This window comes from Mustelus asterias, unplaced genomic scaffold (assembly GCF_964213995.1).
Source record: "Mustelus asterias unplaced genomic scaffold, sMusAst1.hap1.1 HAP1_SCAFFOLD_3643, whole genome shotgun sequence".
Classification (NCBI taxonomy): domain Eukaryota; kingdom Metazoa; phylum Chordata; class Chondrichthyes; order Carcharhiniformes; family Triakidae; genus Mustelus; species Mustelus asterias.
Genome location: NW_027593588.1, coordinates 1 through 17,500, shown reverse-complemented (window position 1 = coordinate 17,500; position 17,500 = coordinate 1). Strand labels below are relative to the sequence as shown.

General features: G+C 49.7%; 1 protein-coding gene across 1 annotated transcript in view; it reads left to right on the top strand.

Annotated features, from left to right (window-relative positions):
• The window catches only part of LOC144490698 (alpha-tectorin-like), a gene marked incomplete at its 3' end in the record, with an annotated part of 25,533 nt that extends 8,975 nt beyond the window's left edge, over positions 1–16,558 (top strand). The window contains exons 2-5 of the mRNA XM_078208404.1: positions 958–984; positions 6,522–6,545; positions 10,448–10,576; positions 16,274–16,558. Coding sequence (XP_078064530.1) covers positions 958–984; positions 6,522–6,545; positions 10,448–10,576; positions 16,274–16,558 — 465 coding nt within the window. The remainder of the gene's footprint in view (positions 1–957; positions 985–6,521; positions 6,546–10,447; positions 10,577–16,273) is intronic.
• Between the last annotated feature and the right edge of the window lie 942 nt (positions 16,559–17,500).

Below are 17,500 nucleotides of genomic sequence, written 5' to 3'. Positions count from 1 at the left end.
CCTCAGACTATTAACCTGGACATCTATTCCGATGATAGGGGTAGCACGGTGACACAGTGGTTAGCACTGCTGACTCACAGCGTCAGGGACCCGGGTTCAATTCCCGGCTTGGGTCACTGTCTGTGTGGAGTTTGCATGTTCTCCCCGTGAATTTGTGTATGTTCCCTCCGGGTGCTCCGGTTTCCTCCCACAGTCTGAAAGATGTTCAGGTTAGGTGGATTGGCCATGTTAAATTGCCCCTTAGTGTCCAAAGATGTGCAGGTTAGGTGGATTGGCCATGTTAAATTGCCCCTTAGTGTCCAAAGATGTGTAGGTTAGGGGGATTGGCCATGCTAAATTGTCCCTTAGTGTCCAAACATGTGTAGGTTAGGGTGGATTGGCCATGCTAAATTGTCCCTTAGTGTCCAAAGATGTGTAGGTTAGGGGGATTGGCCATGCTAAATTGTCCCTTAGTGTCCAAAGATGTGCAGGTTAGGTGGATTGGCCATGCTAAATTGTCCCTTAGTGTCCAAACATGTGTAGGTTAGGGGGATTGGCCATGCTAAATTGTCCCTTAGTGTCCAAAGATGTGCAGGTTAGGGGGATTGGCCATTCTAAATTGTCCCTTAATGTCCAAACATGTGTAGGTTAGGGTGGATTGGCCATGCTAAATTGTCCCTTAGTGTCCAAAGATGTGTAGGTTAGGGGGATTGGCCATGCTAAATTGTCCCTCAATATCGGGGGACTAGTGGGGTAAACACATGGGATCATGGGGATAGGACGTGAGTGGGATTGTTGTTGGTGAAGTTTGGATGGGCCGTATGGCCTCCTTCTGTCCTGTGGGGATTCTGTGATGTCACCAGTACATCACCAGCTCTCGCACCTCTTTACTGAGGTTGGGTCTGTGAGAATAAAGGTGAAAACATGAATGCAATTGTTAAATTTAATGATCTGAAGAATGTTTCTGATTTATTGCAGTGTTCAACACATCCCAGGCTGCCCAAGGTAATCAGATTGAATAAGGGACTGATTGTAACCAGCTCCATCTCATTGGTCCAAGCTCTGGTGAAATGGTGCTGCGGGATTGAGTGAGTGGGAAAGAGGTTTGTGGCTTGTAGGTTACAGCAGCGTCAAGACCCGGAAAGTTATTTATTCTTTATCTAAAAAGTAGGAACAGGAGGAAGCCCTTGAGTCTTCAATATAAATGTGAGGTTGTTCACTTTGGAGGTCGAGACAAGAAGGCAGATTACTACCTGAATGGGTGTAAATTGGGAGAGGGGAGTGTGCAGCGGGACCTGGGTGTCCTTGTGCACCAGTCGCTGAAGGTAAGCATGCAGGTGCAGCAGGCAGTAAAGAAGGCAAATGGTATGTCGGCCTTCATTGCGAGAGGTTTTGAGTACAGGAGCTGGGATGTGTTGTTGCGATTATACGGGGCCTTGGTGAGGCCACACCGAGAGTATTGTGTGCAGTTTTGGTCTCCTTTTCTGAGGAAGGATGTTTTTGCTCTCGAGGGAGTGCAGCGAAGGTTTACCAGGCTGATTCCGGGGATGGTGGGACTGATGTGTGAGGAGAGATTGACTAGGTTAGGATTGTTTTCACTGGAGTTCAGACGAATGAGGGGGGATCTCATAGAGACTTATAAAATTCTAACAGGACTAGACAGGGTGGATGCAGGGAGGATGTTCCCGATGGTGGGGGGAGTCCAGAACCAGGGGTCACAGTCTGAGGATTCAGGGTAGACCATTTAGGACGGAGGTGAGGAGACATTTCTTCACCCAGAGAGTGGTGAGCCTGTGGAATTCATTCCCACAGGAAGGAGCTGATGCCAAAACATTGAATGTATTCAAGGGGCGGCTGGATATAGCACTTGGGGCGAATGGGGTCAAAGGTTATGGGGGGAAAGCAGGATGAGGCTATTGGGTTGGATAATCAGCCATGATGGTGGTGAATGGGGGAGCAGGCTGGAAGGGCCGAAAGGCCTCCTCCTGCTCCTATCTTCTATGTTTCTATGTTTGATCTTATACCTCAATCCACTTCCAAATCTGTCCAGAAATCCCAACAGTCTCAGTCTGGAATAAACTCTGGAAATCCGCAGAGCTGTGCGCTGGAAAATTCTAAAGATCCACAACCTTCCGGAGTGAATACATTTCTCTGCATCTCAGATCTAACTGAGTGCCCCTTATTCTCACACACCCTTCAATTCACAAGATGTGTCCAAACACATCTCTGGGAGGTTGATGGCCTGGTGGTATTGTCACTGGACCAGTAACCCAGAGAGCCAGGGGAATGTTCTGGGAACCCAGGTTCAAATCCCATCGCAGCTGACGGTGGGATCTGAATTCAATAAAAAATATCTGGGATTAAGAATCTACTGATGACCATGAAAGCATTGTCGATTGTCAGAAAAACCCATCTGGGTCACTAATGTCCTTTAGGGAAGGAAATCTGCCGTCCTTACCCGGTCCGGCCTACATGTGACTCCAGAGCCACAACAAGGGCAACTTGGGATGGGTAATAAATGCTGGCCCAGCCAGCGACGCCCATGTCCCATAAATAAATCAAAAAAAGATGTGCTGGTGAGATGGATTGGCCGTGATAAATTGCCCCTTAGTGTCCAAAGATGTGCAGGTTAGGTGGATTGGCCATGCTAAATTGCCCCTTAGTGTCCCAAAATGTGTAGTTTTAAGTGGATTGGCCATGCTAAATGTGTGGGGTTACAGGGATAGGATGGGGGAGAGGGCCTGGGTGAGATACGTCTCCATTGCGATTGTCGGTTCAAATTTTCACCAAGGGAGATGTTTATTGGACTGATTGTAGACCTCACATGGGTGTCAGTGTACGGGGGTGGGGGTGGTGGGGTTGAGGCCATAATCTGATCAACCATGGACTGATTGAATGGTGGAAGAGGATAGAGGGGCTGAATGGCCTCCTGCAGTTCCTGTTCCTCAGGGGCTAAGGAGTGGCGCCTCTCCATTCGATACTGAGAAGGTGGCCAGGGCAGAGTGAGGGCAGACGGCACTCGCAGTGTAAACAAAGCGCAGCGGAGAAGACGCTGACAGCGAGGTGTGTGCCTCGCTGTAGGTATTCCCAGCAGGGGAGTGTCAGGCCAGAGCCAGAGGCTGCTTTCAGGAATGTAGGAAGGCTGGCCTCACTCAGAGGGTTGGTAACAGAGCAATGATTCATCTGTTACTCCAACCTCAACAATCCACAGTCATTTATGGAGGAAATCAAACTCCCAGCAACATTTAGAAAATTCCCAGGTGTCTGGTCACAGAGGGAGTATCTGAGAAAGGTTTATTTAGTGGATTTTATTGGAGAGGAAGTCATTAATCTTTGGAATTCCCCAGTCTCGATGCCTCTCATTTCAGTCACTGAGTTTATTCCAGACTGAGACAGACGGAGCTCTTGAATAATAGAAAGAAAACAGGAAAGAACTTAAGCAAGGAGTTGGGAGGGTTAAAGAGGGCCATGAAATGTCTGTGACAAACATCATTAAGGAAAATTCCAGGGCGTTGTATACACATAAAAGGAATAAGAGGGTATCCAAGGACAGGGTAGGTTCACTCAAAGCCTAAGAAGGGAACTTCCACATGGAGCCGGAGGAAGTGAGTGAGGTTCTTAACAAATAGATTGCATCGGTATTCACAAAGGAGAAGGACATAATGGAGGGTGAGTCGAGGGAGGAGGATGTTAATATTCCAGGGCACATCAGTAGAAAAAAGGTGTTGGGTGTTTTGAAAAGCATTAAGGTAGACAAGTCCCCAGGACCTGATGGGATCTATCCCAGAATGCTGAGGGAGGCGAGGGAGGAAATTGCTGGGGCCTTGTACAAAACCTTTGTACCCTCTTTAGTTACAGGAGAGGTCCCAGAGGACTGGAGAACAGCCAATGTTGTTCCTTTGTTTAAGAGTAACAGGGATAATCTGGGAAATTACAGGCTGGTGAGCCTTTCGGCAGGGGTAGGGAAATGATTGGAGAGGATTCTTGGGGACAGGAATTACTCACACTTGGTGAAGTATGGATTTATTAGCGGTAGACAAACATGGCTTTCTGCGGGGAAGGTCGTGTCGCACAAACTTGATGAGCTTTTTGAGGAACTGTCAAAGATGTTTGATGAGGGGACGGTGGTGGATGTTGGGTCGTGGAGGAGTGGACTAGGTTATCCCGGAGGGAACGGTCTCTGCGGAATGCTGACAGAGGGAGTGAAGGGAAGATGTGTTTGGTGGTGGCATCACGGTGGAGTTGGTGAAAATGGCGGAGGATTATGCTTTGTATGTGGAGGCTGGTGGGGTGAAATGTGAGAACACGGGGGACTCTATCTTTGTTCTGGGAGGGAGGGGAGGGGGTGAGGGTCGTGGCGCGGGAGATGGACCGCACGCTGTTGAGGGCCCTGTCGACAACTGTAGATGGGAATCCACAGTTGAGGAAAAAGGAGCACATATTAGAAGCACCACTTTGGAAAGTGGCATCATTGGAACAAATGTGATGGAGGCGAAGGAGCTGAGAGAAAGGAATGGAGTCCTGACAGGATGTGGGGTGTGAAGAGCTGTAGTCCAGATAGCTGTGGGAGTCAGTGGGCTTGTAGTGGATATTGGTAGATAGTCTATTGCCAGAAATGGAGACAGAAAGGTCAAGGAAGGGAAGGGAAGTGTCTGAGATGGACCTGGTGAAGGTGATGGAGGGGTGGAGACTGGAAGCAAAGTTGATGAATTTTTCCAGGCCTGGACGAGAGCACCAAAATAGTCATCAATGTACCGGTAAATGAGTTGTGGGAGGGGACCTTGGGAGGCCTGGAACAAGGACTACATGCCCCATGAAAAGACAAGTGTAGCTAGGACCCATGAGGGTACCCATTGCTACAATGAGTTCCTGCGGCTATGACTCATCTTTCATTCCCTCCCCCTGCAGTATAAATATCTCCCACTTTCTCTGCCTTTTAGCTTTGACAAAGAGTCACCTGGACTCGAAACGTCAGTTCTTTTCCCTCCTTACCGATGCTGCCAGGCCTGCTGAGATTTTCCAGCATTTTCCCTTTTGGTTTCAGATTCCAGCATCCACAGTAATTTGCTTTTATTGGTGGAGTTGTGGATAGTGAGGAGAATTGTCAGAGGATACAGCAGGATAGAGATAGGCTGGAGACTTGGGCAGAGAAATGGCAGATGGAATTTAATCCTGACAAATGTGAGGTGATGCATTTTGGAAGGTCTAATACAGGATGGAAATATATAGTAAATGGCAGAACCCTTAGAAGCATTAACATACAGAGGGATCTGGGCATTCAGGTCCACAGATTCCTGAAAGTGGCAACAAGTGGATAAGGTGATTAAGAAGGTGTACGGCACCCTCGCCTTCATTGGTCAGGGCACAGAGTATAAAAATTGGCAGGTCATGCTGCAGCTGTATAGAACTTTAGTTCGGCCTCATTTAGAATATTGTGTACAATTCTGGTCACCACACTACCAGAAGGATGTGGAGGCTTTGGAGAGGATACAGAAAAGGTTTACCAGGATGTTGCCTGGTATGGAGGGCATTAGCTATGAGGAGAGGTTGGAGAAACTTGGTTTGTTCTCACTGCAACGTCGGAGGTGAGCTGATAGAGGTTTATGCTGAGAGACACAGATAGAATGGATAATTGGAGTCTTTTTCCCAGGGTAGAAATGTCAGTTACTCGGGGACGCAGTTTACGTTAGAGGGAGTAAGTTTAAAGGAGATGTGAGAGGCAGATTTTTACACAGAGGGTGGTAAGTGCCTGGAATGCGCTGCCACAGGAGGGGGTAGAAGCAGATACAATAGCAACGTTTATTTGATTTGATTTATTATTGTCACACATATTGGGATACAGTGAAAAGTATTGTTTCTTGCGTGTTATACAGACAAAGCATACCGTTCATAGAGAAGGAAAGGAGAGAGTGCAGAATGTAGTGTTACAGTCATAGCTAGGCTGGAGAGAAAGATCAACTTAATGTGAGGTCGGTCCATTCAAAAGTCTGACAGCAGCAGGGAAGAAGCTGTTCTTGAGTCGGTTGGTACGTGACCTCAGACTTTTGTATCTTTTTCCCGACGGAAGAAGGTGGAAGAGAGAATGTCCGGGGTGCGTGGAGTCCTTAATTATGCTGGCTGCTTTTCCGAGGCAGCGGGAAAGAGGCACCTGGACAGATACATGAATGGGCAGCGAACAGAGGGATAGGGACCGCGTAGAGGCAAAAGGTCTCTAGTTTAGAAAGGTATCATGTGTCAACACAGGCTTGGAAACATAGAATACAGGACTAGGAGGAGGCCATTCAGCCCCTCGAGCCTGCTGCACCATTCATTACGATCATGGCTGATCATCCAACTCAATAGCCCAATCCTGCTTTCTCCCCACATCCTTTGATCCCATTTGCCCCAAGTGCTATATCCAGCCTTGGCATGGTGGGCCGAAGGGCCTGGTCCTGTAATGTTCTGGGTCCTCTGTGAATGGAATGACTGCATTGTTAATCTGTGCTTGCTAACCACCAGTGAACAGGAATGTTGATAATGTTGATTCCTTCAATCTTTTCCAGCCACCATCACACCAACAAACCCAGGTAAAATTCACAGTTCTCGAAACTATATCAGAAACAATTGAACATTTCTCATGTCCAGCTAATCTCCTCGGTGAGTGTCCACAACAATTCAATACAATCTCATTCAATAATTCTCCAAATTCATTCTCCACCAACTGTATTCACCAACTGGAAAATAATCTCAAATTAAAATTCATGTCAATCAAATCTATAATTTCAATAAAACCATTTATCCAACGCATCAATTTGTCCACCTACATGAATACTGTACAAGATGTCCACTTAGATACAGAGTAAAGCTCCCTCTACACTGTCCCCATCACACATTCCCAGGACAGGTACAGCACGGGGTTAGATACAGAGTAAAGCTCCCTCTACACTGTCCCCCATCAAACACTCCCAGGACAGGTACAGCACGGGGTTAGATACAGAGTAAAGCTCCCTCTACACTGTCCCCATCAAGCACTCCCAGGACAGGTACAGCACGGGGTTAGATACAGAGTAAAGCTCCCTCTACACTGTCCCCATCAAACACTCCCAGGACAGGTACAGCACGGGGTTAGATACAGAGTGAAGCTCCCTCTACACTGTCCCCATCAAGCACTCCCAGGACAGGTACAGGTTAGATACAGAGCAAAGCTCCTTCTGCGCTGTCCCCAATCAAAGGCTCCCAGGACAGGTACAGCACAGGGTTAGGTACAGAGTAAAGCTCCCTCTACACTGTCCCCATCAAACACTCCCAGGACAGGTACAGCACAGGGTTAGATACAGAGTAAAGCTCCCTCTACACTGTCCCCATCAAACACTCCCAGGACAGGTACAGCACGGGGTTAGATACAGAGTAAAGCTCCCTCTACACTGTCCCCATCAAACACTCCCAGGACAGGTACAGCACGGGGTTAGATACAGAGTGAAGCTCCCTCTACACTGTCCCCATCAAACATTCCCAGGACAGGCACAGCACGGGGTTAGATACAGAGTAAATCTCCCTCTACACTGTCCCCATCAAACACTCCCAGGACAGGTACAGCACGGGGTTAGATACAGAGTAAAGCTCCCTCTACACTGTCCCCATCAAACACTCCCAGGACAGGTACAGCACGGGGTTAGATACAGAGTAAAGCTCCCTCTACACTGTCCCCATCAAACACTGAGCAGAGACTGATAGTCATGATGCGGAGATGCCGGCGTTGGACTGGGGTAAACACAGTAAGAAGTTTAACAACACCAGGTTAAAGTCCAACAGGTTTATTTGGTAGCAAAAGCCACACAAGCTTTCGGAGCTCCAAGCCCCTTCTTCAGGTGAGTGGGAATTCTGTTCACAAACAGAGCATATAAAGACACAAACTCAATTTACATGAATAATGGTTGGAATGCGAATACTTACAACTAATCAAGTCTTTGAGAAACAAAACAATGTGAGTGGAGAGAGCATCAAGACAGGCTAAAAAGATGTGTATTGTCTCCAGACAAGACAGCCAGTGAAACTCTGCAGGTCCACGCAACTGTGGGGGTTACAAATAGTGTGACATGAACCCAATATCCCGGTTGAGGCCGTCCTTGTGTGTGCGGAACTTGGCTATCAGTTTCTGCTCAGCGACTCTGCGCTGTCGTGTGTCGCGAAGGCTGCCTTGGAGAACGCTTACCCGAATATCAGAGGCCGAATGCCCGTGACCGCTGAAGTGCTCCCGGCTGTCCCATCGTATTGGGCAATGGGACCCTGTGCGAGAACCTCTCCGGCTATGTCGAGGGCATCCTGAAACCCATTGTACAAAGAACCCCCAGCTTCGGTCTTTTTAATGTTGATGGTGAGTCCAAAGTTGTCACAAGCCGTGGAAAATTTGTCCACACCGACTTGCATCTCTGGCTCTGAGCCAGTAAGAGTTTTAACAACACCAGGTTAAAGTCCAACAGGTTTATTTGGGAGCAAATACCATTAGTTTTCGGAGCGCTGCTCCTTTGTCAGATGGAGTGGAAATCTGCTCACAAACAAGGCACAGAGACACAAAATCAAGTTACAGAATCCTGATTAGAATGCAAATGCTTACAACCAACCAAGTCTCAAAGAGACAGACAATGTGAGTGGAGGGAGCATTAAGCACAGGTTAAAGAGATGTGTATTGTGTCCAGAAAGTGTGACATGAACCCAATATCCCGGTTTAGACCGTCCTCATGTGTGCGGAACTTGGCTATCAGTTTCTGCTCAGCGACTCTGCGCTGTCGTGTGTTGTGAAGGCCGCCTTGGAGAACGCTTACCCGAAGATCAGAGGCTGAATGCCCGTGACCGCTGAAGTGCTCCCCGACAGGAAGAGAACAGTCTTGCCTGGTGATTGTCGAGCGGTGTTCATTCATCCGTTGTCGCAGCGTCTGCATAGTTTCCCCAATGTACCATGCCTCGGGACATCCTTTCCTGCAGCGTATCAGGTAGACAACGTTGGCCGAGTTGCAAGAGTCTGTACCGTGTACCTGGTGGATGGTGTTCTCACGTGAGATGATAGCATCTGTGTCGATGATCCGGCACGCCTTGCAGAGGTTGCTGTGGCAGGGTTGTGTGGTGTCGTGGTCACTGTTCTCCTGAAGGCTGGGTAGCTTGCTGTGGACAATGGTCTGTTTGAGGTTGTGCGGTTGTTTGAAGGCAAGAAGTGGGGGTGTGGGGATTTGTTTGCGAGCAGATATCCACTCCATCTAACGAAGGAGCAGCGCTCCGAAAGCTAATGGCATTTGCTCCCAAATAAACCTGTTGGACTTTAACCTAGCATTGTTAAAACTCTTACTGTATTTACCCCAGTCCAACGCCGGCATCTCCACATCATGATATCAAACACTCCCAGGACAGGTACAGCACGGGGTTAGATACAGAGTAAAGCTCCCACTACGCTGTCCCCATCAAACACTCCCAGGACAGGTACAGCACGGGGTGAGATACAGAGTGAAGCTCCCTCTACACTGTCCACCATCAAACACTCCCAGGACAGGTACAGCATGGGGTTAGATACAGAGTAAAGCTCCCTCTACACTGTCCCCCATCAAACACTCCCAGGACAGGAACAGCATGGGGTTAGATATAGAGTAAAGCTCCCTCTACACTGTCCCCCATCAAACACTCCCAGGACAGGGACAGCACGGGGTTAGATACAGAGTAAAGCTCCCTCTACACTGTCCCCATCAAACACTCCCAGGACAGGTACAGCACGGGGTTAGATACAGAGTAAAGCTCCCTCTACACTGTCCCCATCAAACACTCCCAGGATAGGTACAGCACGGGGTTAGATACAGAGTAAAGCTCCCTCTACACTGTCCCCATCAAACACTCCCAGGACAGGCACGGCACGGGGTTAGATACAGAGTAAAGCTCCCTCCACACTGTCCCCATCAAACACTCCCACGACAGGTACAGCACGGGGTTAGATACAGAGTAAAGCTCCCTCTACACTGTCCCCATCAAACACTCCCAGGACAGGGACAGCATGGGGTTAGATACAGAGTAAAGCTCCCTCTACACTGTCCCCCATCAAACACTCCCAGGACAGGTACAGCACGGGGTTAGATACAGAGTAAAGCTCCCTCTACACTGTCCCCATCAAACACTCCCAGGACAGGGACAGCACGGGGTTAGATACAGAGTAAAGCTCCCTCTACACTGTCCCCATCAAACACTCCCAGGACAGGTACAGCACGGGGTTAGATATAGAGTAAAGCTCCCTCTACACTGTCCCCATCAAACACTCCCAGGACAGGTACAGCACGGGGTTAGATATAGAGTAAAGCTCCCTCTACACTGTCCCCATCAAACACTCCCAGGACAGGTACAGGACGGGGGTAGATACAGAGTCAGATCAGTTTGATGCACTGTGTTTGGGTAACAGCGATGGTCTCTGTCAGTGGATCGGGGAGTTCGCCAACACAAACCTTTTGTTTCTCAGATACTTCAGCCTGGCCAGACCCATGTTCCGGAGAGTTCTGCACCGAGTGGGAGAGCTGCGGTTTGCGGTCCGGTAAATATGGCTGTCGTTGCTCTAATGTGTCTGACAGTGAGAGCAGCAAGAACTTTGGTAAGCTGTCACCAATTCCTGTCCCAATACATCGACTTCCCAATACACCTCGTTTGGCGGGGGGAGGGAACGAAAGCAAAGGTGAATTAGCTGAAGGGGAACCAGAGAGTCGGGCCAGTAAGACCCAGAGAAACAGCAGGCAGGGTGGGATTGCTAATCAGAGAGGGTCTGGTGGACTGAAGTGCATTTGTTTCAATGTGAGAAGTGTAACAGGTAAGGCAGCTGAACTCAGAGCTTGGATTAGTACCAGGAACTATGATGTTGTTGCTATTACAGAGACTTGGTTAAGGGAAGGACAGGATTGGCAACTTAACAATCCAGGATACAGATGTTTCAGGCGGGATAGAGGGGGATGTAAAAGGGGTGGGGGAGTTGCACTACTGGTTAAGGAGAATATCACAGCTGTACTCCGGGAGGACACCTCGGAGGGTTCATACAACGAGGCAATATGGGTAGAGCTCAGGAATAGGAAAGGTGTAGTCACAATGTTGGGCGTTTACTATAGGCCACCCAACTGCCAGCGGGAGATAGAGGAACAGATATGAAGGCAGATTTTGGCAAGGTGTAAAAGTAACAGGGTTGTTGTGGTGGGAGATTTTAACTTCCCCAATATTGATTGGGACTCACTTAGTGCTAGGGGCGTGGATGGGGCAGAGTTTGTAAGGAGCATCCAGGAGGACTTCTTGAAACAGTGTGTAGATAGTCCAACTAGGGAAGGGGCCATACTGGACCTGGTATTGGGGAATGAGCCCGGCCAGGTGGTCGATGTTTCAGTAGGGGAGCAGTTCGGGAACAGTGACCACAATTCAGTAAGCTTTAAGGTACTGATGGATAAAGATAAGTGTAATCCTCAAGTGAAGGTGCTAAATTGGGGCAAGGCTGATTACAATAATATTAGGCAGGAACTGAAGCATATAGATTGGGGGCAGATGTTTGAGGGCAAATCAACATCTGGCTTGTGTGAGACTTTCAAGTGTAAGTTGATAGGGATTCAGGACCGGCACATTCCTGTAAGGATGAAGGATAAGTGTGGCAAGTTTTGGGAACCTTGGATAACGAGAGATATTGTGAGCCTAGTCAAAGAGAAAAAGGAAGCATTTGTCAAAGCTAGGAGGCTGAGAACACACGAAGCAAGTGTGGAATACAAGGAAAGTAGAAAGAAACTTAAGCAAAGAGTAAGGAGGGCCAAAAGGGGTCACGATAAAGCCTTGGCCAGCAGGATTAAGAAAATTCCCAAGGCTTTTTATACATATGTAAAGAGCAAGAGGGTAGCCAGGGAGAGGGTTGGCCCACTCAAGGACAAGGGAGGGAATCTATGCGTGGAGCCAGAGGAAATGGGCGCGATATTGAGTACTTTGCGTCAGTATTCACCAAAGAGAAGGACTTGGTGGATGATGAGTCTGGGAAAGGATGTGTAGATAGTTTGAATCATGTTGAGATCAAAAAGGAGGAGGTATTGGGGTTCTTGAGAAACATTAAGGTAGACAAGTCTCCTGGACCTGATGGGATATACCCCAGAATACTGAGAGAGGCAAGGGAGGAAATTGCTGGGGCCTTGAGAGAAATCTTTGTATCCTCACTGGCTACAGGGGAGGTCCCAGAGGATTGGAGAATAGCCAATGTTCCTTTGTTTAAGAAGTAAGGCCTTTGACAAGGTCCCTCATGGCAGACTGGTGCAGAAGGTGAAGTGGCATGGGATCAGAGGTGAGCTGGCAAGGTGGATACAGAACTGGCTCGGTCATAGAAGACAAAGGGTAGCAGTGGAAGGGTGCGTTTCTGAATGGAGGGCTGTGACAAGTGGCGTTCCTCAGGGATCAGTGCTGGGATCTTTGCTGTTTGTAATATATATAAATGATTTGGAGGAAAATATAACTAGTTTGATTGGTAAGTTTGTGGATGACACAAAGGTTGGTGGATTTGCGGATAGTGATGAGGTCCATCAGAGGATACAGCAGGATATAGATCAGTTGGACACTTGGGCAGAGAGATGGCAGATGGAGTTTAATCCAGACAAATGTGAGGAAATGCATTTTGGAAGGTCTAATACAGACAGGAAATATAACAGTAAATGGCAGAACCCTTAAGAGTATTGATAGGCAACGGGATCTGGGTGTACAGGTACACAGGTCACTGAAAGTGGCAATGCAGGTGGAGAAGGTAGTCAAGAAGGCATACGGCATGCTTGCCTTCATCGGCCGGGGTATTGAGTTTAAAAATTGGCAAGTCATGTTGCAGCTTTATAGAACCTTAGTTAGGCCGCACTTGGAATATAGTGTTCAATTCTGGTCGCCACACTACCAGAAGGATGTGGAGGCTTTGGAGAGGGTACAGAAAAGATTTACCAGGATGTTGCCTGGTATGGAGGGCATTAGCTATGAGGAGAGGTTGGAGAAACTTGGTTTGTTCTCACTGGAGCGACGGAGGTTGAGGGGAGACCTGATAGAAGTCTACAAGATTATGAGAGGCATGGACAGAGTGGATAGTCAGAAGCTTTTTCCCAGGGTGGAAGAATCAATTACTAGGGGGCACAGATTTAAGGTGCGAGGGGCAAGGTTTAAAGGAGATGTACGAGGCAGATTTTTTACACAGAGGGTAGTGGGTGCCTGGAACTCGTTGCCGGGGGAGGGAGTGGAAGCGGATACAGGAGTGACTTTTAAGGGGTGTCTTGACAAGTACATGAATAGGATGGGAATAGAGGGATATGGTCCCTGGAAGGGTCGGGGGTTTTAGTTCAGTCGGGGCAGCATGGTCGGTGCAGACTTGGAGGGCCGAAGGGCCTGTTCCTGTGCTGTAATTTTCTTTGTTCTTTGTTGACTCAATTCATTGCTGATTGGTGCTCAGGCGCAGGACTGTTCCAACTGTTTAATCTGAAGGTTAAAAACCAATAGAACAGTGTTTAAAATCTCCCAGCCCAAAGAGTTGCCAGCTTGTTATTTTCCTGAATGATTCCTCCTCTGAGTTACTCTGTTCTGAAGTTATTGGGTGGGGTTTTTCAGCCGCACTCTCCCCAGGACTGGAAAATCCCTGCCGAGGCCAGCGGACCTTTGCCTGGCCTATGTCCCACCCACTCCGATTCCCGTGGGGCGGCGGAGGATGGGAAAATTCCACCCATTCTCTCGCTATTAATAACACTGTCACACATTAGTTCCGTTCTCCGACTGGGAATAGGCAGAGATTGTGGGCCAAGGCCGGGTTTCTGGGGTCTCAGAGTGGAGGTGGGTCTCGGAACATCAGCTTTCCGGCGATATTGAGTATGGCACTGCGCTGGGCGCTCTCCCGGTGTCTAAAACTGGCCATCGGGGTTGCACCCAGCAGGGAGGGGGCTGCATTGCCCCATCTGGGACCAACACGTGCACCTTGAACTGGGAGGGGCTGTAACCCAGTCACAACCATTCAGCAGCCTGTGTGGGTCGCACCGAGAGAACCCCCAACCCCCCCCCCAACCCCCATCCCCCTCCCCATCACATACCCGGGCCTGGAGGAACCTCAATTCGGGTGTGAGGGGAGCTGAGAGGGTGTGACATGCCTATCCTATCCAAATCATCTCTCCGTGTTAAGGTGAGGTGTGTGAGGAATAAGATTGAGGGAACGTATGCTCAGAATTCGAGCGTCCACAATTCCACGGAAAGCTGCCTCACTTCAGGCATTCCAGAAAGTGCAATTGATGGATTTGTTCACCAATCCCAGGATAGAGCCACTAACGCGACACAGAACCTTCCAGAATCTACATCGGGTTAAGGAATGTACCCTGTGTGGTTTTTGGATCCTCCGAACCGCCCCATTAATTCAACCAGGCTCCTTAGGCAGCACCTTCCAAACCCACCACCTCTACTATCTAGAAGGACAAGGGCAGCAGATACCTGGGAACACCCCCACCTGGAGGTTCCCCTCCGAGTCACTCACCATCCCGACTTGGAAATATATCGGCCGTTCCTTCACTGTCGCTGGGGTCAAAATCCTGGAACTCCCTCCCTAACAGCACTGTGGGTGGACCTACACCACACGGGGACTGCAGCGGGATCAAGATGGCAGCTCACCCACCCCCTTCTCAAGGGGGCAATTAGGGAAGGGCAATAAATGCTGGCCAGCCAGCGATGCCCATTGGCCAGGCCAGGGCTGGGGGATTTGGGCAGAGATCGGTTGGGCTGGGGAGTGGAGATTAGCTGGGTAGTCAGGGATCGCTGGGGGGGTGGGAGCGCGTGATTTTCCAGGGATGGGGGGGTGGGGGTTAGGGTTTTCTAGGGGAGTGGGAGGTGCGCCTGACAGATCTCCCTCTGTTCTGTAGCATCAGATCTGAAGTTTTGAAGGATGAGGAGGAATCTGATGAAAACTGACAGGATACTGAAATGCCTGGATAAAGTGGGTGTGGGAAGATGTGTCCATGAGTGGGAGAGACTAGAACCAGAGGGAACAACCTCGGGCTAAAGGGACGACCCTTTAAAACAGAGATGAGGAGGAATTTCTTCAGTCAGAGAGTGGTGAATCTGTGGAACTCTTTGCCGCAGAGGAGGCCGGGTCATTGAGTGTCTTTAAGACAGAGATAGATAGGTTCTTGATTAATAAGGGGATCAGGGGTTATGGGGAAAAGGCAAGAGGATGGAGATGAGAAAAATACCAGAGCAGGCTCGATAGGCTGAGTGGCCTAATTCTGCTCCTGTGTCTTATGGACAATCACGGACCGCAGGAGAGAATCTAACTATCACCCTGACATCCAATGGCATTCCCATCACTGAATCCCCCACTATCAACATCCTGGGGGTCACCATCACTGAAACCCCCACTGTTAACATCCTGGGGGTCACCATCACTGAAACCCCCACTGTCAACATCCTGGGGGTCACCATCACTGAAACCCCCACTATCAACATCCTGGGGGTCACCATCACTGAAACCCCCACTATCAACACCCTGGGGGTCACCATCACTGAATCCCCCCACTATCAACATCCTGGGGGGTTACCATCACTGAAACCCCCACTGTCAACATCCTGGGGGGTTACCATCACTGAAACCCCCACTATCAACATCCTGGGGGTCACCATCACTGAAACCCCCACTGTGAACATCCTGGGGGTTACCGTCACTGAATCCCCCACTATCAACATCCTGGGGGTCACCGTCACTGAATCCCCCACTGTCAACATCCTGGGGGTTGCCATTGGCCAGAAACTGAGCTGGACCCAGCCGTATAAATACTGTGGCTCCCAGAGCAGGTCAGAGGCTGGGAATCCTGCGGAGAGTAACTCACCTCCTGACTCCCCAAAACAAACTGTCTGGTAAATCTGTCGGGAACTCTTTCTAAAGTCAATCTTCCGGGGTATCCTGCAGAGCCCTGGGGTATCCTGCAGAGCCCTGGGGTATCCTGCAGAGCCCTGGGGTATCCTGCAGAGCCCCGGGGCATCCTGCAGAGCCCCGGGGTATCCTGCAGAGCCCCGGGGTATCCTGCAGAGCCCCGGGGTATCCTGCAGAGCCCTGGGGTATCCTGCAGAGCCCTGGGGTATCCTGCAGAGCCCCGGGGTATCCTGCAGAGCCCCGGGGTATCCTGCAGAGCCCCGGGGTATCCTGCAGAGCCCTGGGGTATCCTGCAGAGCCCTGGGGTATCCTGCAGAGCCCCGGGGTATCCTGCAGAGCCCTGGAGCTTTCCCTGGCCCTCGTGGTAGTGGCTGCTTTCTAATCGATGTTCTCTCTCTGTTCCAGATGCTGGTTTGAGCTGCCAGGGTGAGAACAGCAGTGTGTCTCTCTCCCGCTGCATGCTGTTTGATGCCGGCTTCTCCAGCCGTACCTTCCACCTGAATGACCCCCGCTGCGGGGGAAACATTCGCCAAGGCCGCCTGATCTTCTCCTTTGCCAGTAACAGAATCACCTGTGGCAACAAACTGCAGGTTGGTGACACTCAGCTCGTCCTGTTGTTGTTCTCAGCCTGTTCCCAGCGCCCCGTTTCCGCTCCCTCCCAATGCCTGCTGATGATTGAATTCATTCCAGGTTCAACTGGAACCAGAGAACCATGGAAATATTACAGCACAGAGGAGGCCATTTGGCCCATCCTGCCCGTGCCAGCCCAAGGACACCGCGGAGCCCTTTCTAATCCCACCTTCCTGCACCTGGCCCATACTCCTGTAGCTTGCAGCACTCAAAGTGCAGATCCAGGTATTTTTTAAAAGAGTTTCGGGTCTCTGCCTCCCCCACCAATTGGGGCAGTGAATCCCAGACACCCAGCACCCTCTGTGTAGAAACAGTTCTTCCCCACGTCCCCTCCACACCGACTGCTACTCACCCTGAATCTCTGTCCCCACTTCTAGAATTCTCCAACAAGGGAAACAAGTTTATCCTGTCCTCTCTCTCTCTCTCTATCCTGTCCACTCTCTCTCTCTCTCTATCTTGTCCTCTCACTCTCTCTCTATCCTGTCCACTCTCTCTCTCTCTCTCTCACTCTATCCTGTCCACTCTCTCTCTCTCTCTCCTCTCTATCCTGTCCACTCTCTCTCTCTCTATCCTGTCCACTCTCTCTCTCTCTCTCTCTCTCTATCCTGTCCACTCTCTCTCTCTCTCTCTCTCTCTATCTGTCCACTCTCTCTCTCTCTCTATCTGTCCACTCTCTCTCTCTCTATCCTGTCTCTCTCTCTCTCTCTCTCTTTCTATCCTGTCCACTCTCTCTCTCTCTCTCTCTATCTGTCCACTCTCTCTCTCTCTCTCTCTATCCTGTCCACTTCTCTCTCTCTCTCTCTATCCTGTCCACTCTCTCTCTCTCTCTCTATCCTGTCCACTCTCTCTCTCTCTCACTCTATCCTGTCCACTCTCTCTCTCCTCTCTATCCTGTCCTCTCTCTCTCTCTCTCTATCCTGTCCACTCTTCTCTCTCTCTCACTCTATCCTGTCCACTCTCTCTCTCTCTCCTGTCCACTCTCTCCCTCTCTCTCTCTCACTC